Raw genomic sequence first — 20299 nt, forward strand, 5'->3', positions numbered from 1 at the left:
ATTGCCAAATTGTATAGCCAGATTGTCACATGATGTCGATTTGTTTCCACCCTGTGGTCAATGTATGCTACCACGGTGGTATTGGTATTGGTGGCTCCCCACCCAAGTGCACTGGCATCAGTTTGTAGTACCATGGAAGGGTTACTGACAATGATTGGATTGGAACAAAGCCAGATGTTATCTATCCACCATTTTAGTTCCATTTTAGCTTGATTGGTAGTTTCACAGATCTGTCAAAGTGACCTGCATAATTTAGAGTGCTTGTATTTTGCTCTCTGTAAGTTTTGGTAATGTAGAGGTCCAAATTGTGTGGCTGGAAAGGCAGCCATCATTATGCCAATTACTTTGCTACCAATCTGATGGATGGTTTGCTGATGTCAGTGAGGTAGCGATATGACACGCATGCGTCCTTGCGGGGTTCTTCACGTAGTCACTCACGTGACTCCGAAGTAAAACCTCTGGTTCAGGGTTGCAACTTTCAGAGACAGGGATTCAATGGGATGTTGTCTGGATGGAATACCAGGAATGAACCCAGGAATGATTGGCTTTATAAGGCACTGGGCAGACCATATGTGTAGTATTGTGAACATTTTGGGGTCTCGTATATGAGGAAAGGAGCTGGAGAGGGTCCAGAGGACGTTTACAAGAATGATCCCGGGCGTGGTTAGATTAACATATGATGAGGGTTTGACGGCGCTGGGTCTGTACTCGTTGGAGTTTAGAAGAATGAGGGGGGACCTCATTGAAATTTACCGAACAGTGAAAAGCCTGGATAGAGTGGATGTTGAGAGGATGTTTCCAGTAGTGGGAGAGACTAGGAAACCGAGCGCAGACCCTCGGAATAAAAGGACGTACCTTTAGAAAGGAAATGAGGAGGAATTTCTTTAGTCGGAGGGTGGTGAATCTGTGGAATTCATTGCCACAGAAGGCTGTGGAGGCCGTCAATCGATATTTTTAAGGCGGAGATTGACAGATTCTTGATTTGTAACGGTATTGGGGGTTATGGGGAGAAGGCAGGACAATGGGGTTGAGAGGGAGAGATAGATCAACTGTGATTGAATGGCAGAGTAGACTTGATGGACCGAATGGCCTACTTCTGCTCCTAGAACTTATGAACCTCACCAATGTTTACCTTGTCAGCCCATCACATCCCCAGTGACTGAACTGTACAACTCTTGGCTCTAGTTATCAGTGATGATAAATTGTTAACGTCTCATTACTGTTAAAGTTGCGATCTAGTAAGCACAGAACTCAACGCTTCAGTGAGCTGTCCCAGGCACTTTGGAAAACAAGGACGGGCACTGTCCATGTTCAGGGAACCAGTCTGTAATATTTTTATTGGAGCAGACTTGTTTCCCTGCTGATGTTGATCTAGTGGAATGAGTTGGATTTGCCAATATTCTGTGGGGTTTTTTTAACCAAAAAACAACCAGCTGGAGGTGTGGCAGAAATAATTTAATCTGAGCAAGTGCGAGGTGTTGTGCCTTGTGAGGTCAAATCCAAGGGGAAAATATACAATTAATGGCATGAGACTGCAGAGCATTGATGTACAGAGGGATCTTGGGGTCAAATTTGATCATTCCCTGACTGTAACAACACAAGTAGGTAGTATGGTGAAGAAGGCCTATGGTATGCATGCCTTCATAGGTCAGGGCATGGAGTATTGGATGCAGCATTGTAGGACTTTGCAGTTCTGGTCACCCCATTACAGGAAGGATGCAAGGCTTTGGAGAGGAAGTTTACCAGAATGTTGCCTGGATTTACATAGAAACATAGAAAATAGGTGCAGGAGTAGGCCATTTGGCCCTTCGAGCCTGCACCGCCATTCAAATGATCATGGCTGATCATCCAACTCAGTATCCTGTACCTGCCTTCTCTCCATACCCCCTGATCCCTATAGCCACAAGGGCCACATATAACTCCCTCTTAAATATGGCCAATGAACTGTCCTCAACTACCTTCTATGGCAGAGAATTCCACAGATTCATCACTCTCTGTGTAAATTTTTTTTTTCTCATCTCGGTCCTAAAAGATTTCCCCCTTAAACTGTGACCCCTTTTTCTAGACTTCCCCAACATCGGGAACAATCTTCCTGCATCTAGCCTGTCCAACCCCCTAAGAAATTTATAAGTTTCTATAAGATCCCCCCTCAATCTTCTAAATTCTAGCGAGTACAAGCCAAGTCTATCCAGTCTTTCTTCATATGAAAGTCCTGCCATCCCAGGAATCAGTCTGGTGAACCTTCTCTGTACTCCCTCTATGGCAAGAATGTATTTCCTCAGATTAGGAGACCAAAACTGTACACAATACTCCAGGTGTGGTCTCACCAAGACCCTGTACAACTGCAGTAGAACCTCCCTGCTCCTATACTCAGATCCTTTTGCTATGGATGCTAACATACCATTCGCTTTCTTCACTGCCTGCTGCACCTGCATGCCTACTTTCAATGACTGGTGTACCATGACACCCAGGTCTCATTGCATCTCCCCTTTTCCTAATCGGCCACCATTCAGATAATAGTCTACTTTCCTGTAGACTAGGGGGGACAGTTGCTCCAGAAAGATGTTGGACAGACTTGGATTGTTGTCCCTGGAGCGCTGGAGGTTGTAGGGAAAGCTGATGGAAGTGTATGAAGTTATGAGAGGCGTAGATGGGGTAGACAGTTGGAGTATCTTTCCATGGATGGGAAAGCCAAATACTAGAGGCCGTAGCTTTATAGTGAGAGTGGCAATGTTTAAATGAGATGTGTAGCAAGTTGTTTAAGCGGGTAGTGAGTGCCTGGAATGCACTTGTCAGATGTGGTTGTTGAAGCAGATAAGATAATGGCATGAGGAGACTAAGAGAGGCATATGGAGAGCGGGGTATATGGATTATGTGCAGGCAGATGTGAGGTACTCTCGGTGTCATATTCGGTACAGATAATTTTGGCCGAAGGGCCTGTTGGGTGCTAGATAGTTTGGTTCTATGGAGCAATTCAATGAGTCTGATAGCATCCGTGGAGACAATGACTCGGGTCATAGAATACAGATATGGAATCACACAGCTCGGAAGTGGGCCCTTTGACCTAATTCGCCTCTGCTGGCGAAGATGTAGTAGCAATTGTAGATGCCTCAACTACCTCCTCTGGCAGCTCAGTATGTGGACCTCTGGTTGAACCGTCTAAGTGAAAATGTTGCCTTTCTGGTTCCTATGATATCTTTCCCCTCTCACCTTAAACCCATGGTGCTTCATTCCCCTCCTCCAGGTGCATGACTCTGCTTTCACCCTCTCTATACCTCCTATGATTTCATACACACCAATAAGATCAGCCCTCTGTCCTCCAGAATAAATTCCGAGCCTGCCCAAACTCTTCCCATAATGGTTCAATCGTGCTTTTATCACAAAGTGCTAATGATGAAGCCAAATTTTAGTTAAAAACTAGACCGTGCAGACCCGTTGGGTCTGTTCCCCCAACGTGCGGTTGTGGGGGGGGAGGCGGCATGCAGCATCACACACTAACTATCCTGCACTCACGCTAATGGAGGGGGGGGAGAGAGAGAGAGGGGGAGGGGGGGGGGTAGATGAGGGGCGGGGGAGAGGTGGGGAGCAGGGAGGGGGTATGGGTGTGTGGAGGGGAGGGGGGTTTAGGGGAGGGATGGTGGGGGAGGGGATGGAGGGGGGGATTGGAGGAGTGGGGGGGGGAGAGGAGGGGGTGAGGAGAGGAGAGGGAGTGGGGAGGAGAGGGAGGGAGGAGGGGGGGGGGGGAGAGAGAGTGCCTTTTTACTTCAACCCAAACAACCATTTGCAGGCAGTGCTTTTTTTACCTCTAACCATATTTTCATTTTCAAACCAAATTAAGGGTACTCACAGTGCTGTAGATATTTGTCAGTGTCATTCAAAGCTCTGATTGAGGCACACCACTTGCCGAGACTGATTGAGGCACACCACTAGCAGAGACTGATTGAGGCACACCACTTCCTGGTTTTATAGTCCCTCCCCCTCCCTCCAGCGGGGGCAGCATTGAGAATGGGGAATGTTGTAAAAACATTAATATCTCTGTCAATTTTCATCGACGGGAAAAATCCGCGGCACACATGCGGTGGAGGGGGTCTCTGAGCGAGGTGACCAAAAATGACGGCCGTAGGTGGCGGCGTACTCTCGGAAACCGCAGCACAGAAAGCCAAAACCGTTCAAGAACAGAGTTTTAGTAATATAAGATATAAGAAGATATTAAATTGGCTTCTGGGCTATATATTTAGTCTCAAATTAGGCTTGCCTCAGGTTGCGGGTGTGTGAGATAATAAATACTATAACATTGTCTCCCAAGTGACAAGCAGAGAAGGAGCTAGAGAGATCTTTTTGAAGATAAAATGTCGTAAACCAAATGGCCAATGTTATCTTGTACCATGCGACAAAATGCCTTTGATCTGATGCATTCTGTAGAAACCTTTTCCTGTACCTCTGACCATGACTAATGTCTGTGGAATGTGCTAAGGGGAAAAAAAAACCTTATTTAATGCGATGTAATTCTGTTGTTCAGAGAAGTGGACGGAGGACGGTCAAGTGTCTGTATTGGTCACTTGACTGGAGTTCTCCCTCCCTTCCATCGGCCGATAATAAGTAAAGTTTTGAACTGGTCTACCAAACAGTTTGTGTGGTGTCTGTTTATTAAGAAGCGAACCTGTTTAGTAGTTATAAAAGTAACTTTTTCACTAACACAGAGAAATGCTTTTTTCTTACAAACAGTCCAGTAGAGTATTGCCACAGACCTGATTGTCAACTAGCAAGTCTGTAGAATTAGTCTGCTGGGCCCGCATGCAAGAGGCACTATGTTTTGGCACCATTTTCCAAGTCCATGCTCTAGTTCTTGAGCGGTGCCTGTTCTAGGCTAGCCCCAGGCTGCAGCGGGCCTCCATCCGTCACCCTCCTTGGCTCGGGTCCTCGAGTCCAGGCCGCATCCCCATGGGGGTTAAGGGCCTTTGTCTGTTGAGTGAAATGGTTTGAAATGTTTTGGGTCGGAATCTTTGTCTGCCTATTATTTTCCCCACCACAGATGCTGCCGGACTTGCTGAGTTCTCCAGCATGTGGTTGGTTTTGCTTGAGATTCCAGCAGTTCTAGCCTCTTAGTCGGTGTGGGCAGGTTGGGCTGAAGGGCCTGCTTCCACACTGTAGTTTTAACCAAGCTGTTTGACTTCTTTCCAGGATTTCCACAATGGTTTACCACCCTGAATTTGAAAATGCCGGGAAGGAGACTGGCCTGCAGATCTGGCGTGTGGAGAAGCTGGACCTCGTGGCCGTGCCGAAGAACCTATATGGAGACTTCTTCATGGGAGACGCATACCTGGTGATGCGCACCATTCAGCAGCGCTCGGGCAAGTTTCAGTATGACCTGCACTTCTGGCTGGGTGAGTACTGCTCTCGGCAACTACAGCCCTGTTACTATCTTTGAATCGGCATTGGCACTTCTCTCTCAAACGTCATTCGGGGAAGGTGCCGTCAGCTGTTCCATTTGCAAGCTGGTGCCTGGAATTTTGGCTAAACAGCTGTAGGATTTGTGGCCACGGAACTAAACCAATGACCAGATTCTTCAATACTAATCCAGTTCCACATTCGGTTGTTTATTTGTTGGCTGCTTGTAAATTCCTCCATCTGTAATATCTATGCTGTGTATTTGCATCCAATTCAAATTGCCGTCTGCTGGCTTATTTTCAATGTAGCTTGTGAAGTAGCTTGTGCATGCATTTGAAGCAACTGTGCAACACTCCAGTAAACTGGAGGAGGATTTCAATTTAATTTCACATAGGAATTAATTGCAATTGTGACCCTTCCACAAAACTGCCCTTGTATCAACATGCTCATGGGATTGCGTACGAGGGTTTGTGTCACACCTGTTCCCTGAATCTGGTGTTACATGGGCCCAACTCAGATAGGATCAGACACAATATTAAAACATCTCTTGGATTAGTGGTGAGTTTCTCGAACAAGTCAGTTTATTCAACGCCTTAACAGTACGCACTGGTAAATGCTCTGAGAGAACCCAAAGTGTTTCAACGATTCACAGCACCTACAGCATTTTTATCTTCTCACAAAACAATGGTTACTTGTGAAATTTACATTTAAATAAGTCATCATTGATCAATATCTCTGTAACCTTTGGATTTTTGTCTTTCCCCGGAATTAACTTTAAGCTTATGCTTCCTGTTACTTACAAAGCCACATTCCATTTGTATAACAAATGGGCACCATAAATGGCAGTGCCCCTGTTCACTTTTATTGCCCTTAGCTTAATTTATAACTCTCAATGTTTATTTTAACTGAACTAGCTGTGCTGTGGAGCAGAAATGTAATGATAAATCTATTTATTGCCTCATTAACATCCTTAAGTTCTCTATGTTAGCCAATTTTCCCCCATCGTGCTTCCCCAGTATGTAAGCTGTTGGGTTAAACCGATTCGAAACAACTAATTTTCCTTTTATAATTTTCAACTTCTGAGAATAGAGTCTGTGGTCGGGGAAACCCTCTCCTCTTTCTCTCCACACAGACACACACAGACACACACAGACACACACAGACACACACAGACACACACAGACACACACAGACACACACAGACACACACAGACACACACAGACACACACACACACACACACACACACACGCTTCGAGAGGGGCAACACGACTCCAGGTCTGCCGACTATCGACAATACCGCCAGCTACCGAAGCTGAAGGGAGGAATGTGCAACATTCTCGCTGTCTGAGCACGACGTGAGGTGGGCTCTGACACGGGTGAACACGAGAAAAGCTGCAGGCCACGATGGCATCTCGGGGCGAGTAATCGAGTCCTGTGCTACGCAGCTAGCTCCAGTGCTCACTACATTATTTAACCTCTCCCTGGACAAGTCCGTGGTCCCTGCCTGCTTCAAAAAATCCATCATCGTACCGGTACCAAAAAATGCCTCCCCAGCCTGTCTGAATGACTACCTTCGGCCCTTACCTCGGTAGTCATGAAATGCTTTGAGAGGCTGGTGAAGAAACACATCTGCGCCTTCCTCCCTCGGAACATGGACCCGTTGCAGTTCGCATACCGTCCGAACAGATCCACGGACGATGCGGTCTCCCAGGTCTTGCACACCGCTCTCTCCCATCTGGACAGCCAGAAAGGGGGCTACGTGAGGATGCTGTTCATAGACTACAGTTCAGCCTTCAACACGATAGTCCCCACCAGACTGGCCGGGAAGCTAATGGAATTGGGGCTCAACACGTGCCTGGGTCCTGGACTTTCTCACCGCCAGGCCCCAGGTAGTCAAGATGGGAGGGAATACATCGAAGTCCCTCACCCTGAGCACAGGATCGCCCCAGGGTTGCGTCCTCAGCCCCCTATTGTACTCCCTGTACACACATGACTGTGTGGCTAGGTTCAGCTCCAACTCAATAATTAAGTTTGCTGATGACACTGTGGTGGTGGGCCTGATCTCAGGCAACGATGAGAAGGCCTACCGGGAGGAGGTGGCTGGTCTAGCACTCTGGTGCCAGGATAACAGCCTCCTCTTGAACATCAAAAAAACGAATGAGCTGATCATGGACTTTAGGAGTGCACATCATCCGAGGACGTACACTCCATTGAGGATAAATGGGGATCCTGTGGATATGGTGAACTGTTTTAAATATCTGGGAGTCCACATCTCCGAGGATATGACATGGGCATCACACGCCGCAGCACTCGTGAGTAAGGCAAGGCAGCGCCTTTACCACCTCAGGCAATTGAGGAAATTCAGAGTGTCTCCGAGGATCCTCCAGTGCTTCTACGCAGCGGCGGTGGAAAGCATCTTGTCCGGGAACATTACCATCTGGTTTGGGAATTGCTCTGCCAAGGACAAGAAGGCTCTGCAGAGAGTAGTGCGTTCGGCCGAACGCACTATGGGAACTTCACTTGCCCCCCTGCAGGAACTAAACATCAGGAGGTGCAACTCCAGAGCCAACAATATCATGAGAGACCCCTTCCACCCCTGCAACGGACTGTTCCAGCTGCTACGGTCAGGCAAACGCCTCCGTTGCCATGCGGTGAGAACTGAGAGGTTGAGAAGGAGTTTCTTCCCAGAGGCCATTCGGACTGTAAACGCCTATCTCACCAGGGACTAACTCTACTGAACGTTTTTCCTTCCATTATTTATTATGTAAAAGATTATGTGTGTTATGATTGTGTTTATAGTTTGTTTGGTTGTTTGTCTTTTGCACAAAAGTCCGCGAGCATTGCCACTTTCATTTCACTGCACATCTCGTGTGTGTATGTGACAAATAAACTTGACTTGACACAGACACACACACACACACACACACACACACACACAGACACACACACACACACACGCACACGCACACGCGCACACGCACACACACTCTCGACCCAATACCAGAGCGGTGGGTCATTTGGGAGAAGATGGACAGGTTTGATATTTACAGGGAGAGGGACACCTGGGTTTGATCCTGACTACGGGTGCGCTCTGTATGGAGTTTGTACGTTCCCGCAGTGACCTGCGTGGGTTTTCTCCTAGATCTTCGGTTTCCTTCCAAAGACGTACAGGTTTTGTAGGTTAATTGGCTTGGTATAAATGTAAATTTTCCTGTGTGTGTGTGTGGGATAGTGTTAGTGTGCAAGGATCGCTGGTCGGTGCAGACTCGGTGGGCCGAAGAGCCTGTTTCCATCTGTATCTCTAAACTTCTGATGAAGGACTCCCCTCCCCCATGGTTTCTCTGACCTTGGTGATGTGGGTTCAAGATGTTTCCTCTGCACTTGCTGCATCAAACTGATGGCAATGCAGTAATGGGCGGAGGTGCGGCAGATGGAGTTTAATCTGAGCAAGTGTGTGGTGTCACACTTTGGGAAGGCGAACATAAGGGGAAACTGTACAATAAACACTTGCTCCGTCAAAGTGTGTGGGGGTGGGACAGGGTGAAGATCGTTGTTGTCCTGAGGTCCCCTTTACAGTTGGGGACATCTCGACTGCTCCCTGGGCTTGTGTATTTGTTTGAACAACAGATGCCTCTATCCTCCGAAGAAGGAGCCCGGCTCAGGAGCATGGAGGAGAACTGAACTGAATTTGTTGTTTTTGTAACGTGGGCGGTGTTTGTTTCCCATTGTCTGTTAGCTCCTGCAATCCCCTGCTCAAACCCTTCTCTCAATCTGCTGAAAGATGTCCTCCTTTGATTCCGATCCACTGCTCGTCCACTTGGAAGGAGTCTGGTTCTATTTTTAGCTCCAGTGTCTGAATTCCACATTTAATTTTCTTGCTGAATCCCCTGCCTGTTTTGAGAAACTAAACTACTTGTTAAAGTCCATCTGTGTGGCCCAGCTCTCAATCACCTGCCCAGACATTTATTTTGTGCTTTGATAACATATTACTGTAGACATAACCATCGCTGCCATTGGGGGTTGGTAGTTAGATTGAGGACTGGGTGTATATCCCTGCGCTCGGCATTTCCCAGTGATAAGACCACAGTAGGAGTGGAGTAGCTGGTATTACTGCACTTGCCTAAGTCCTGAGGCCTGGCTTGTAATCTTTGGACCCTCTGAGCAATGTCATTAGTGATGGGAGCAAAATTGGGCCATTCAGCCCATGTCCTACTCCGCTATTCAATCATGGCTGATCTATATCTCCTTCCTAACCCCATTCTCCTGCCTTCATCCCCCATAACCTCCGACACCCATACTAATCAAGAATCGGTCTCTACCTTAAAAATATCCAATCCACTTGGCCTCCTCAGCCATCTGTGGCAAAGAATTCCACAGATTCACCACCCTCTGGATCAAGAAATTCCTCCTCATCTTCCTAAAGGAACGTCCGTTAATTCTGAGGCTGTGACCTCTAGTCCTAGACTCTCCCACTAGTGGAAACATCCACCCTATCCAAGCCTTTCACTTCATTATGTTTCAATGTGGTTCCCCCTCATTCTTCTAAGCTCCAGCAAGTACAGACACTTTAGGTTTTAAGATGTTGATGACCTTCTGTTCCACAGGGTGAATGTAGTCTTTTACCCAAAGTAAGACAATCTAGAACCAGGAGACATGGGTTTAAGGTGAGCGGGAAAGATATAATAGGAACCTGAGGGACAACATTTTCATAGCGAGGGTGGTGAGTTTATGGAACAAGCTGCCAGAGGAGGTAGTTGAGGCAAGTAGTATAAACAGCTTTTAAAAGGCACTTGGACAGGTACGTGGATAGGAAAGGTTCCGAAGGCTATAGGCTGAGCTTTGATGGAGTAGATCGACACAAAGCTGGAGTAACTCAGCGGGGCAGGCAGCATCTCTGGAGAGAAGGAATAGGTGACGTTTTGAATCGAGACCCTTCTTAGATGGGGCATCTTGGTTGGCTGGGGTAGTTGGGCTGAAGGGCCTGTTACAATGCTCTGTGACAATGACACGCGTGCCCTATTATGTTGGAAAATTCTGAGTACACTCATTGAAATAAATTTCCTTGCTTGACCAACCCTACATTAATCATCTCTACCCCTTTGTTTCTTCACATCAAGGCACCTTTATTAATTTAATGGCGGGTGCAAGTTTTCTACACTAGTATATCTATGGGGGATGGATGCCGCTCTTGTGGATCAACTTCTTGCTTTGCGAAGTAAAGGTGGAACTATCTTTAATTGGACTTTATCTTACACTAAACATTATTCCCTTTATCTTGTATCTGTACACTGTGGATGGCTCTATTGTAATCATGTATTGTTTCCGCTGATTGATGTGCTTGCAACAAAAGCTTTTCACTGTATCTATAACCTATATGTTCCACTGTGCCTATATACACATGACAATAAACTAAGTCTAGTAATGAGCAGGTATTCATAGCAGGAGATTATGCTTTGCCTTGGCAAGAGAATAGAGGTCTGTCTCTGTCTGACCAAGATTTGCCCCCAACATTCCCATGCAACATGGATGCAACCATAGCTTGCTCCAGCCTTGTGACTGCTTCCGTCCCTCCCTCAGTGACCGCAGCAATGTCCCCTTCTTGTCTCACAACCAGCGTGCCCACGACTGTACAGCCCCACAAAGTCAGCACTCTGTAGATATGTCGGAAATGAGTTGCATTGACACCTAGAACTTGTAGCTTTATATCTCTCTAAAGATATGCTGCATATTTTAATTACCATAACCATGCTTTCCTCATTCTTAATGCCTTGATTGTGTTTTTACTTTAACCATTTTCCTCTGTTTTTTGTATAATTAAAGACCGTTGCTTCCCCACAGTAATCAGATTCTTCACTTCTTATAAACTAAGGATATTCCCAATTCCCCCCATCTACCTCCTTGTATGTCTTGCACTTTTTTCACCAGCACTTTCTCTGTAGCTGTAACACTATTGTACACTGTTCTGTTTTTCCTTTTGCACAACATGTTGTGTGGCTGGGTGGTAATCATGTGTGGGTGATTCATCTGGTTGGCAAAACTAACTCTCACTATTATCTTGGCAGACATGACAAAAGTAAACATAACAATTTGGGCTGTAATTTTCCGTTAATGTTAGTACATTTACACTATCGTACATTCCTCTGCTTGTTCCCACTAGACACTACTTTAAGACCATGTAACGCTGCAGGAATGCACCAGGCCATTAATTATTGAGACATTAGCAGCCAGCCAGGCCTGTGCTTGGCTCTTTTTGAAAGAGCTGTCCGACTATTTCTTGTGGTTTTCTTTTCTTCACAATCCTGTCTAGTTATTTTATGTATCAAGCCCTCGTATGAAAAATGCTTTTGAATACAGAACGTGGAACAGTACAGCACAAGAACATGCCCTTGGGCCCACTGTGTGTCAAACATGATGCCAAGACCATCACATCAACCTGTACATGATCCATATCCCTCCACTCCCTGCATATTCACATGCCTACCCAAGAGTCTCTTGCATACCACAAACATATTGGCTTCAACCACCACCCCTGGCAGCACGTTCCAGTCTCTCGTCACCCTCTGAGCTGCACCTCTCCTTTTAATGTTGCCTCTCATGCCTTTAAAGCTATGCCCTCTAGTGTTGGACTGGGGAAAGTGTCCTGACTGTCAACTCTATCTCTGCTTCTCATAATTTTATATACGTCTATCAGGTCTCCCGAAAACCTCCAATCAGTTTGTCCAACCTCTTTCTGTAGCTAATACCTCCTAATCCAGGCATCCATTTAGTACGGGCACAAAATGCTGGAGTGACTCAGCTGGTCAAGCAGCACCTCTGGAGAACATGGATACCTGATGTTTCGGTTTGGGACTCTTCTTCAGTCTGATTGTAGGATCTAGACTTGGAACATCACCTGTCCATGTTCTCCAGCGATGCTGCCTAACCCGCTGAGTTACTCCAGCATGATCAAGGACTAGCTGTGCCTGGTCACTCCATCTTCTCCCCTCTCCCATCAGGCAAGAGGTACAGAAGTTTGAAATCTCGTATCTCCAGATTCGGGGACAGTTTCTTCCCAGCTGCCATCAGGCAACTGGACAATCCTATCACCAGTTGGAGTCCCAACCTCCCATCTACCTCATTGGAGACCTTTGCACTATCTGTAATGGACTACACCTTGCACTAATTGTACAGTGAACAACTTTATTGCATGCTATTATCCAGTTGGCAAAAATGCTGTACATGATTCCAATCAAACTGTCCAGTGTACAGATACAGGATAAAGGATGAATGTTAAACCTATTATCCTGTGGCTGTACGCTGTGGACAGCTTGATTGTAATTGTGTACAGTGTATTTGCTGACTGGATAACATGCAACACAGCTTTATGATGTACCTCCGTATCCGTGACTATAAACTAAACATTTAGAGTCTTTAGGTGTGAATCGATATTAGCAGTTCTTTGTTTCAACATCATTCTGGTAAATAAGCCTTCCCTGCACCCTTTCCAAAGCCTCCACGTCCTTCCAGTAATGTGTGTGTGTTTCTGTTTAAATCCCTTTGTGTTGAGCAGGAGACTCGTGTTCCCAGGATGAGAAGGGGGCAGCTGCTATCTTCACGGTGCAGATGGATGACTATCTCGATGGGACCCCTGTCCAGTACCGCGAGGTTCAGGGCCACGAGTCCAATGTCTTCCTGGGCAACTTCAAGCAAGGCCTCAAGTACAAGGTGAGGGCATGTTGGTGAAGCTCAGCAGCTGCACATGGACACGTTCCCTTTGCTCCGTTATCTCTGTCAGCTGGGAGTAATGAAGAAAAGGCAAGGCCTCCTTATTTCCCTAATGATCTGGAGACATTGGAGAAGATGTTTACCTGGACGGTGCCCGGACTGGAAGGTCTTGGGCAAAGGGAGAAGTTGGACAAACCTGGATTGTTTCCTCTGGAGGTCGGGGGTTGAGGAGAGATCTAATGAAGTGTATAAAGTTAAGAGAGGCACAGGCAGGGTAAACTGAACCTTGTTCTCAGGGTGGAAATGTCAAAAACAGGAGGGCATCATTTTCAGGTGTGAGGGGCAACGTTTAAGGACGTGCGCGGGTGCCTGGTGCCTGCTGCCAAGGATGGTAGTGGTTGCGCAGTTACAATAGTGGCATTGGTTAGGCACGTGGTTGTGGAGGGATATGGATCGCGTGCAAGTAGATGAGATTAGATTAAGCCGGCACCATGTTCAACATAGACTTTGTGGGCCCAAGTGCCTGTTCTACTCTTCTGTGTTCATGACCCCTGGTGGAGACTGAGTACAGGCAAGGTCCGGCAGGCAGATTTGACCCATGGGCCGCTAGCCTTGATTGTTCTGGGCAGCCTCTCACCCCCCCCCCCCCCCCCCCCCCCCCACCTCTACCCTGCCAGCCAGATCTGTTTATAGAAACACACATATAAAACAGGGATGTATTGCTGGGGCCTTAGTAGGCACTGGTCAGACTGCATTTGGAGTGTCGTGAGCAGTTTTGGGCCCAATAACCTGAGGAAGGATGTGCTGGCAGATAAAGGATCCAGAGGGGGTTTACGAGAATGATCCCAGGAATGATTGGGTTAACATATGATGAGTGTTTGATAGCACTGGGACTGAACTTGCTGCTGTTTAGAAGGATAGGGGGAACATCATTGAAACTTACAGAATAGTGAAAGGCCTGGATAGAATGGTGCTTTAAATGCAAGACTATTTAAAATCTCCAACACAACTACAAGTGCACTTTGTGTGCTAGTTGCCCCAGTTGTCATAAAAAACATTGGGAGCCACGCAACTAGTAAAAGTTCTTCAGCGTGGTAGCTGTTGGGTGTTGGACACAACCTGTTTTACAAAGGGATGTCTTGACGCATTAAATGCGACTGTGTGCTGCTGTGTCTGCTGCAGGCTGGTGGAGTTGCATCTGGATTATCCCACGTGGTGCCCAATGAGGTGACGGTGCAGCGATGCCTCCATCTAAAGGGCCGCAGGACGGTGAGGGCGATCGAGGTTCCCTTGGCGTGGGATAGCTTCAACTCTGGAGACTGCTTCATCGTTGACCTGGGAGATGTGAGTCCTAAACCCTCTCAGCAGATGCCTGGTGTTGCTTGGTAACCAAGCCAGGAACTGTGCATTTTAATTACCCATGGAAACATCACAAGTCACTTGTATTCTGCAGGTGGACTGTGAAGAAGGACTGATTCCAAGTACATGTAGCCAGTGTCTGCTTCCAAAGATGGGCACAAAGTGCTGGAGTACCTCAGCGGGCCAGGCAGCATCTCTGGAGAAAAAGAATGGGTGATGTTTTTTCAGCTCCAGCACTTTGTGTTTGTCTTCAGTGTAAACCACATCTGCAATCCCTTCCTACACATTTTGTCTGCTCCCAAAGCATTCTCTTCAGGTATCTGTCTTGAGCGTGAATGGTTATACAGCATTGTTTAACTAGTGCCATAACACAGTAATCCCTCATTTTGCCAAATCATTCCAAATGTCTGAAACAAAACATACACAATCTTAATGGGTTTTAAGAGTCTGAACAAGTGTTCTGACCCGAAACGTTGCCTATCCGTGTTCCCCTGGGATGCTGCCTGACCCAGTGAGTTGCTCCCAGCATTTTATGTCTATCTCTGCTGTAAGCCAGCATCTGCAGTTCCTCTTTATTATAAGCTGAAGGGGGCTTGGCTGGCTGCAGATACAGAGCTGCAGTCTCTTCTGGCTGGGAACTCTGGAACCGGCAATCTGCCTTAAAACAAGGACTCTGCTTGTCAAATAACACCAGGAATTTCTTTGCCCAGATGTGATAAACCTTGAATTTTCTACCTAAAAGTGGAGAAACATTCACGGAATAACTTCAAGGTGGACGACAGCTCTTGGGATATCTAGCGTGTTTCAGAGATACAAAGTAATGCACAAAGCTGTGGCGAGTTTTCTTATTGAATGGCAAAGAAGACATGAGGGGCCGAGTGGTCTACACCTTGTGTATGGAGTCGTAAAGCACGGAAACAGACCCAACTCATCCCTGTCGATGACCAAGCGGGCCCATCTAAGCTAGTCCCGTTATGTCCACATTCCTCTGAGCCTTTCCATGTTGCTGTCCGGATGTCTCAATTACTTCCTCTGACATCAAGTGTTGCAGTATCTCAGTGGGTCAGGCAGCATGTCTGGAGAGCACTTGCATATCCAGCTTCCTCTGACAGCTTGTTCCACTTCCATCCTCTGGTGAGTGGAAGATTTGCCCCCGGGTTCGTATTAAATTTTACTCCTCTAGCCATCCACCCTTGTCCTAGGGTTCTTGATTCTACTATCCTGGATAAATGCCGTGCATTTACTGTGTATTTTCCATTATCTCTGAACCCTATCAATTCTCCTCATGATCTTGTACACCTCCGTAAGATCACCCCTCATCCTCCTGTGCTCCAAGGAATAAAGTCCTAGCCTGCCCAACCTCTCCCTATAGCTCAGGCCCTCAAGGCTAGGTCGCATCCTCGTAAAATGTTACAGGTCGACACCTGAAATGCATAAACTGGTGTACACTGCAATTACTTGCTGTTGATTACAATTGCACCAGGTAGATTAAAAAAAAATTATGTTAGAAATAGTTGTCAAAATAAGTGTTGCAGTGGTGATAACTGCCCCTGTGGACAGTGTTAATTGGACAGTGGGGAGAGGGGAAAGTATTTTCTTTCTTTTTGGCAGCAGATCCTAATCCCTTGGTTCTGAATGATTTGTGAATCTAACTTGTAAAAGCATGATTATTGAAAGGTTGAGTAATATTGGTGCTGGTGGTGGTTGTTGACTCTTCCCACCTTCAGAGAGGCCATGGAGTGAATGCACTGCAGCAGTCTCTGAGTGGTTTAGTTTTAATTTAGTTCAGAGATATAGCATGGAAACGGGCCCTTTGGCCCAACGAGACCGCACCGACCAGTGATCCCCACACATTAACACTACCCTACACACACACACACACTAGGGACAATGTTTTTACACTTATACCAAGCCAATTAACCTACAACCCTGTATGTCTGTGTGGGAGGAAACCGGAGCACCCGGAGAAAACTCACATGGTCACGAGAGAAAGTATAAACTCAGTACAGATAGCACCCATAGTCAGGATCGAATCCGGGTCTCTGGTGCAGCAAGTGCTACTGCGCCGCCCCTAATGATGTTCGTTCATTTACACTGCGCCTTGGTCCTGTTTAGTGGTGGCCTGAACTGGCACAAAGCCCTGTGTCCAGGGGCAGTTTCTGCACACATTGAAAGTGGCAAATTTCCTTCTACAAGTCAACTTCCCCCACATCTGAAGTTACTTGTATAAGGAAACTGTGCCATCTGTTGAGAGAGTGCGTCTGACAGCACTCGTTATTTAGCCCTCCCCTGATTATATATTCCACCTTCAGCCCGACTCTCCCACGCAAAGATGCTCCCATCTACACTAGTCCCACCCACATTCCCATCGATGTCCCCATACATATTCCTTTTAACTGTTGTTATTGTACCTGCCTCGACTATCTCCTCTGGCTGCTCTTTCCATCTGAGTGGAAAACGTTGCCCCTTTGCTTCATATTAAATCTTTCCTCTCTCACCATAAACCTACTCTATGTTCTCTGGTTCTTGATTCCTTGAGTCCGGCTAAATGCACAATGACATGCATCTGTGATCGACAAGTACACAACGAGAGCTACATTGAGGTTAAAGACACTGCTTGGAACGGGTGCCAAGGAAAGACTTAGTACTAGAGTCCAAAACTCATCTGTGGTAATTGTAGTAAAAGTGCCCATCAGTGGAGATGATGCTGGCCACAGCAGTGTAAGTGAAAGGTGCAGAGCTCGATGTGATGGCAGGAAGCTTGATGTCCGATACGGGTATGCTTTCATATTCATTGTTCTCATGGACAGCCTCTGGCCTTGATCAAATGCACGGGTCTCCCTGCTGGGTTAATGTTGTTTTATCCTTTGCGATCCTGACATTTCATGGGCAACACAGATGGTTTAATGACCTGTGAAGTGTGTGATTGGCCTTCATGGAGGTGCTTTCAACGTTGCTTTCTGCTGCTTGTCACAGGAAGTCCTGCAGTGGTGCGGCTCCAAGTGCAACAGGTTTGAACGGCTGAAGGCCACCTACATTTCCAAGGGTATCCGTGACAACGAGCGGAGTGGGCGTGCCCGTGTCAGGGTGATGGAGGAAGGAAGGGAATCGGAACGGCTGCTGGAGGTGAGCATCCTTCTCCGAAACGTCCACAAGCTCTCACTTTAGATTAGTATCGAGAAACAGCACACAAACAGACTCTTCGGCCCACCGAGTCCACACCGACCGGCGATCCCCCCCCCCCCCCGTGCACTAGCACTAGCACTAACACACACACACACACACACACACACACACACACACACACACACACACACACACACACACACACACACACACACACACACACACACACACACCAATTTACAATCTAACAAAGCCAATTAACTTGCAAACCTGCACATATTTGGAGTGTGGGAAGGAAATGAAGCACCCGGAGAAAACCACGCGGTCACGGAGAACGTACAAACTCCGTACAGACAGCACCCGTAGTCGGGATCGAACCCGGGTCTCTGGCGCCGCAAGGCAGCACCTCGACCACCGTGCCACTTCCTGTGTGATGTAATGGTAGTAAGAATGGCCTTTCGGGTTGCAGTTTGCTGCAGTACCAGCAGATGTCACCACTGAGTCTAAGGGAAATAGGACCCTTGACTTGAGTCATGTCAACTAGCAGCCGCCTATTTTACACTAACATTGCATTGGTCCCATTTATTAATTATTATTCTGACGTTCTGGGGCTAGTTGACATTCTTCCCCTCACCTACACTATTTACAGTGGCTAATTAACTTGTTCACTAGCACGTTCTTGATGTGGGAGGAAACCATGGTGACAGGAAGAACATAACGACTACACACGGACCGCATGTGAGGTCAGGATTGAACCTGTTCTCTACAGCTGTGAGGCGATGGCACTGTGACATGCAGGGTGGGAGGAAGTGTCCACCTGTCATTTATAATAAGTTCTAGGAGCAGAATTAGGCCTTTGGGCCCATCAAGTCTACTCGGTCATTCAATCATGGCTGATCTATCTTTCCCTCCCATCCCATTCTCCTGACTTCTCCCCATCACCCCTGACACCCGTACTAATCAAGAATCTGTCGATCTCCACCTTAAAAATATCCATTGACTTGGCCTCCACAGCCGACTGTGGCAATGAGTTCCACAAATTTACCAACCACTGACTAAAGACATTCCTCCTCATCTCCTTTCTAAAAGTCCTTTGATGGGAAGTGTGCACGCTCGACAAGAGTCCAGGAGGTTTGTAAACCATGTGATTAGGGTCCTTGTTGGAGCGATGGTTCCTTGATGTAGGGACATAACCGTTGGTTTAAATCCTCCGTTATCCTGGTTGAAAGTGTGTTGGGTTTGTGACAACCAAACTGTTTTGTTTTGAAGATTCTTGGACCAAAGCCAGATCTGCCCGAAGGATCGGACGATGATATTAAAGCTGATGCGTCCAATCGGAAACTGGCAAAATTGTACAAGGTATGAAGCATAATTCAAATGGGTACAAAGATTGTTGGGAATGGGATAAGCAAGTGGAACAGCAACAGCTGCACCACCGGATCGCCAACCATTCATGCTGCTTTATTGCCACGCGTGAAGTTCAAACGCACAGTGCAATTAGTTTCTTCCAAACGGTCCAGTGGAGTATTGCCATGTAGAGTATTGACATAACCCCGATTAGTAAATTGTACAGAAATAAGGCACATGCAAGAGGCGCCATGTTTTGGCGCCATTTTGAAAGTCCACACTTTAGTGGTTATGAGCGGCGCCTGTTCCAGGCAAGCCCCAGCCTGCTGCAGGCCTCCAGCCATCTCCTTCCCTTAGACGTGTGGATTTTCCCTCTCCTCTCCCCACCTGTCCGGCTGTGTGCCCCGGGGGAGCTGCTGCAGCCACCTCGCTTGTGCTAGCCAGAAGCCCGTCCCCCCTCCTCTCCTACCGACCTCTCCTCGTCTGTCGTGGTTGCCGGCTCTGGTCTTCGGGGGACGAGCGTGGTCAGCTCGGCGGGCTACATACCACGGTCCGTCGGGTTCTCTGAGCAGAGTCGGGCTCGGTGGCTTCCCCCTGTAGTCCACGGCACTGAGAGCTTCTCGGGCTGACTTCATGGTCGGCGGTTGTAGCCGGACCATGGGCTGTCATAAGTTGCACAGCCTCTGGATGGGGGGGGGGGGGGCGCAGGGAATGGCAGGGGTGCGTAAGTTGAGATCTGAACCTACCAGCCCCGTCCCCTCTTCCTCCTCCATAGGTGGTGGACCCAGGTGTCATTGGGGGTCCTGGGGGTGGAGTCGACAATCAGCTGAGATTATTGTGACGAGGGATGGTGTGACATTCCGGTCAGTGCTCGTCTGACTACCCCTGGTGTGGGGTGCCAGAGTAGTGATGCTCTGCCCCAGCTGGTCTGACCAGTCCAGCACCAGGCTACAGGATGTTACTCTCTCAGCCAGCAGGAGGTCTACCCATCAATGTGACGTGTAGATCATTGTGACCTGAGGGTGTATGGAATGTGGTCAGAACTGAGCCACCCCATCCAGTGATCCCGCGACGACCAGTTTGGATCTTGGCCACAAATCTCCACAATCTGCTGTGTGTTTTTCCCACCTGAAAATCCATCTATCTCAACCTCTGCATATATTCAACGGTGGTCTCCATGATTCCCTGGAGGAAGACATTGCCTTTTATCCCAATTCTTAGAGTTTTTTCCCCAGGATCTCTGGTTTTCTCCCACATTCCAAAGACACACAGGTTTGGAGGCTAATTGGCTCCAGTAAAATTGTAAATTGTCCCTAGTGTGTCAGATAGTGATAGTATGCGTGGATCGTTGGTGTGCATGGACTCGGTGGGCT

General features: G+C 47.4%; 1 protein-coding gene across 3 annotated transcripts in view; it reads left to right on the plus strand.

The window, feature by feature from the left end:
• The window catches only part of gsn (gelsolin), a 104540-nt gene that overhangs the window by 25271 nt on the left and 58970 nt on the right, over window positions 1–20299 (plus strand). For all 3 annotated transcript variants that reach the window (XM_033049148.1, XM_033049149.1, XM_033049151.1), the window contains exons 2-6: window positions 5182–5384; window positions 12940–13094; window positions 14277–14438; window positions 17430–17579; window positions 18849–18938. In XM_033049148.1, the coding sequence (XP_032905039.1) occupies window positions 5192–5384; window positions 12940–13094; window positions 14277–14438; window positions 17430–17579; window positions 18849–18938 (750 nt within the window). In that variant the 5' untranslated portion in view covers window positions 5182–5191. The remainder of the gene's footprint in view (window positions 1–5181; window positions 5385–12939; window positions 13095–14276; window positions 14439–17429; window positions 17580–18848; window positions 18939–20299) is intronic.

Source organism: Amblyraja radiata, chromosome 32 (assembly GCF_010909765.2).
Source record: "Amblyraja radiata isolate CabotCenter1 chromosome 32, sAmbRad1.1.pri, whole genome shotgun sequence".
Taxonomy (NCBI): domain Eukaryota; kingdom Metazoa; phylum Chordata; class Chondrichthyes; order Rajiformes; family Rajidae; genus Amblyraja; species Amblyraja radiata.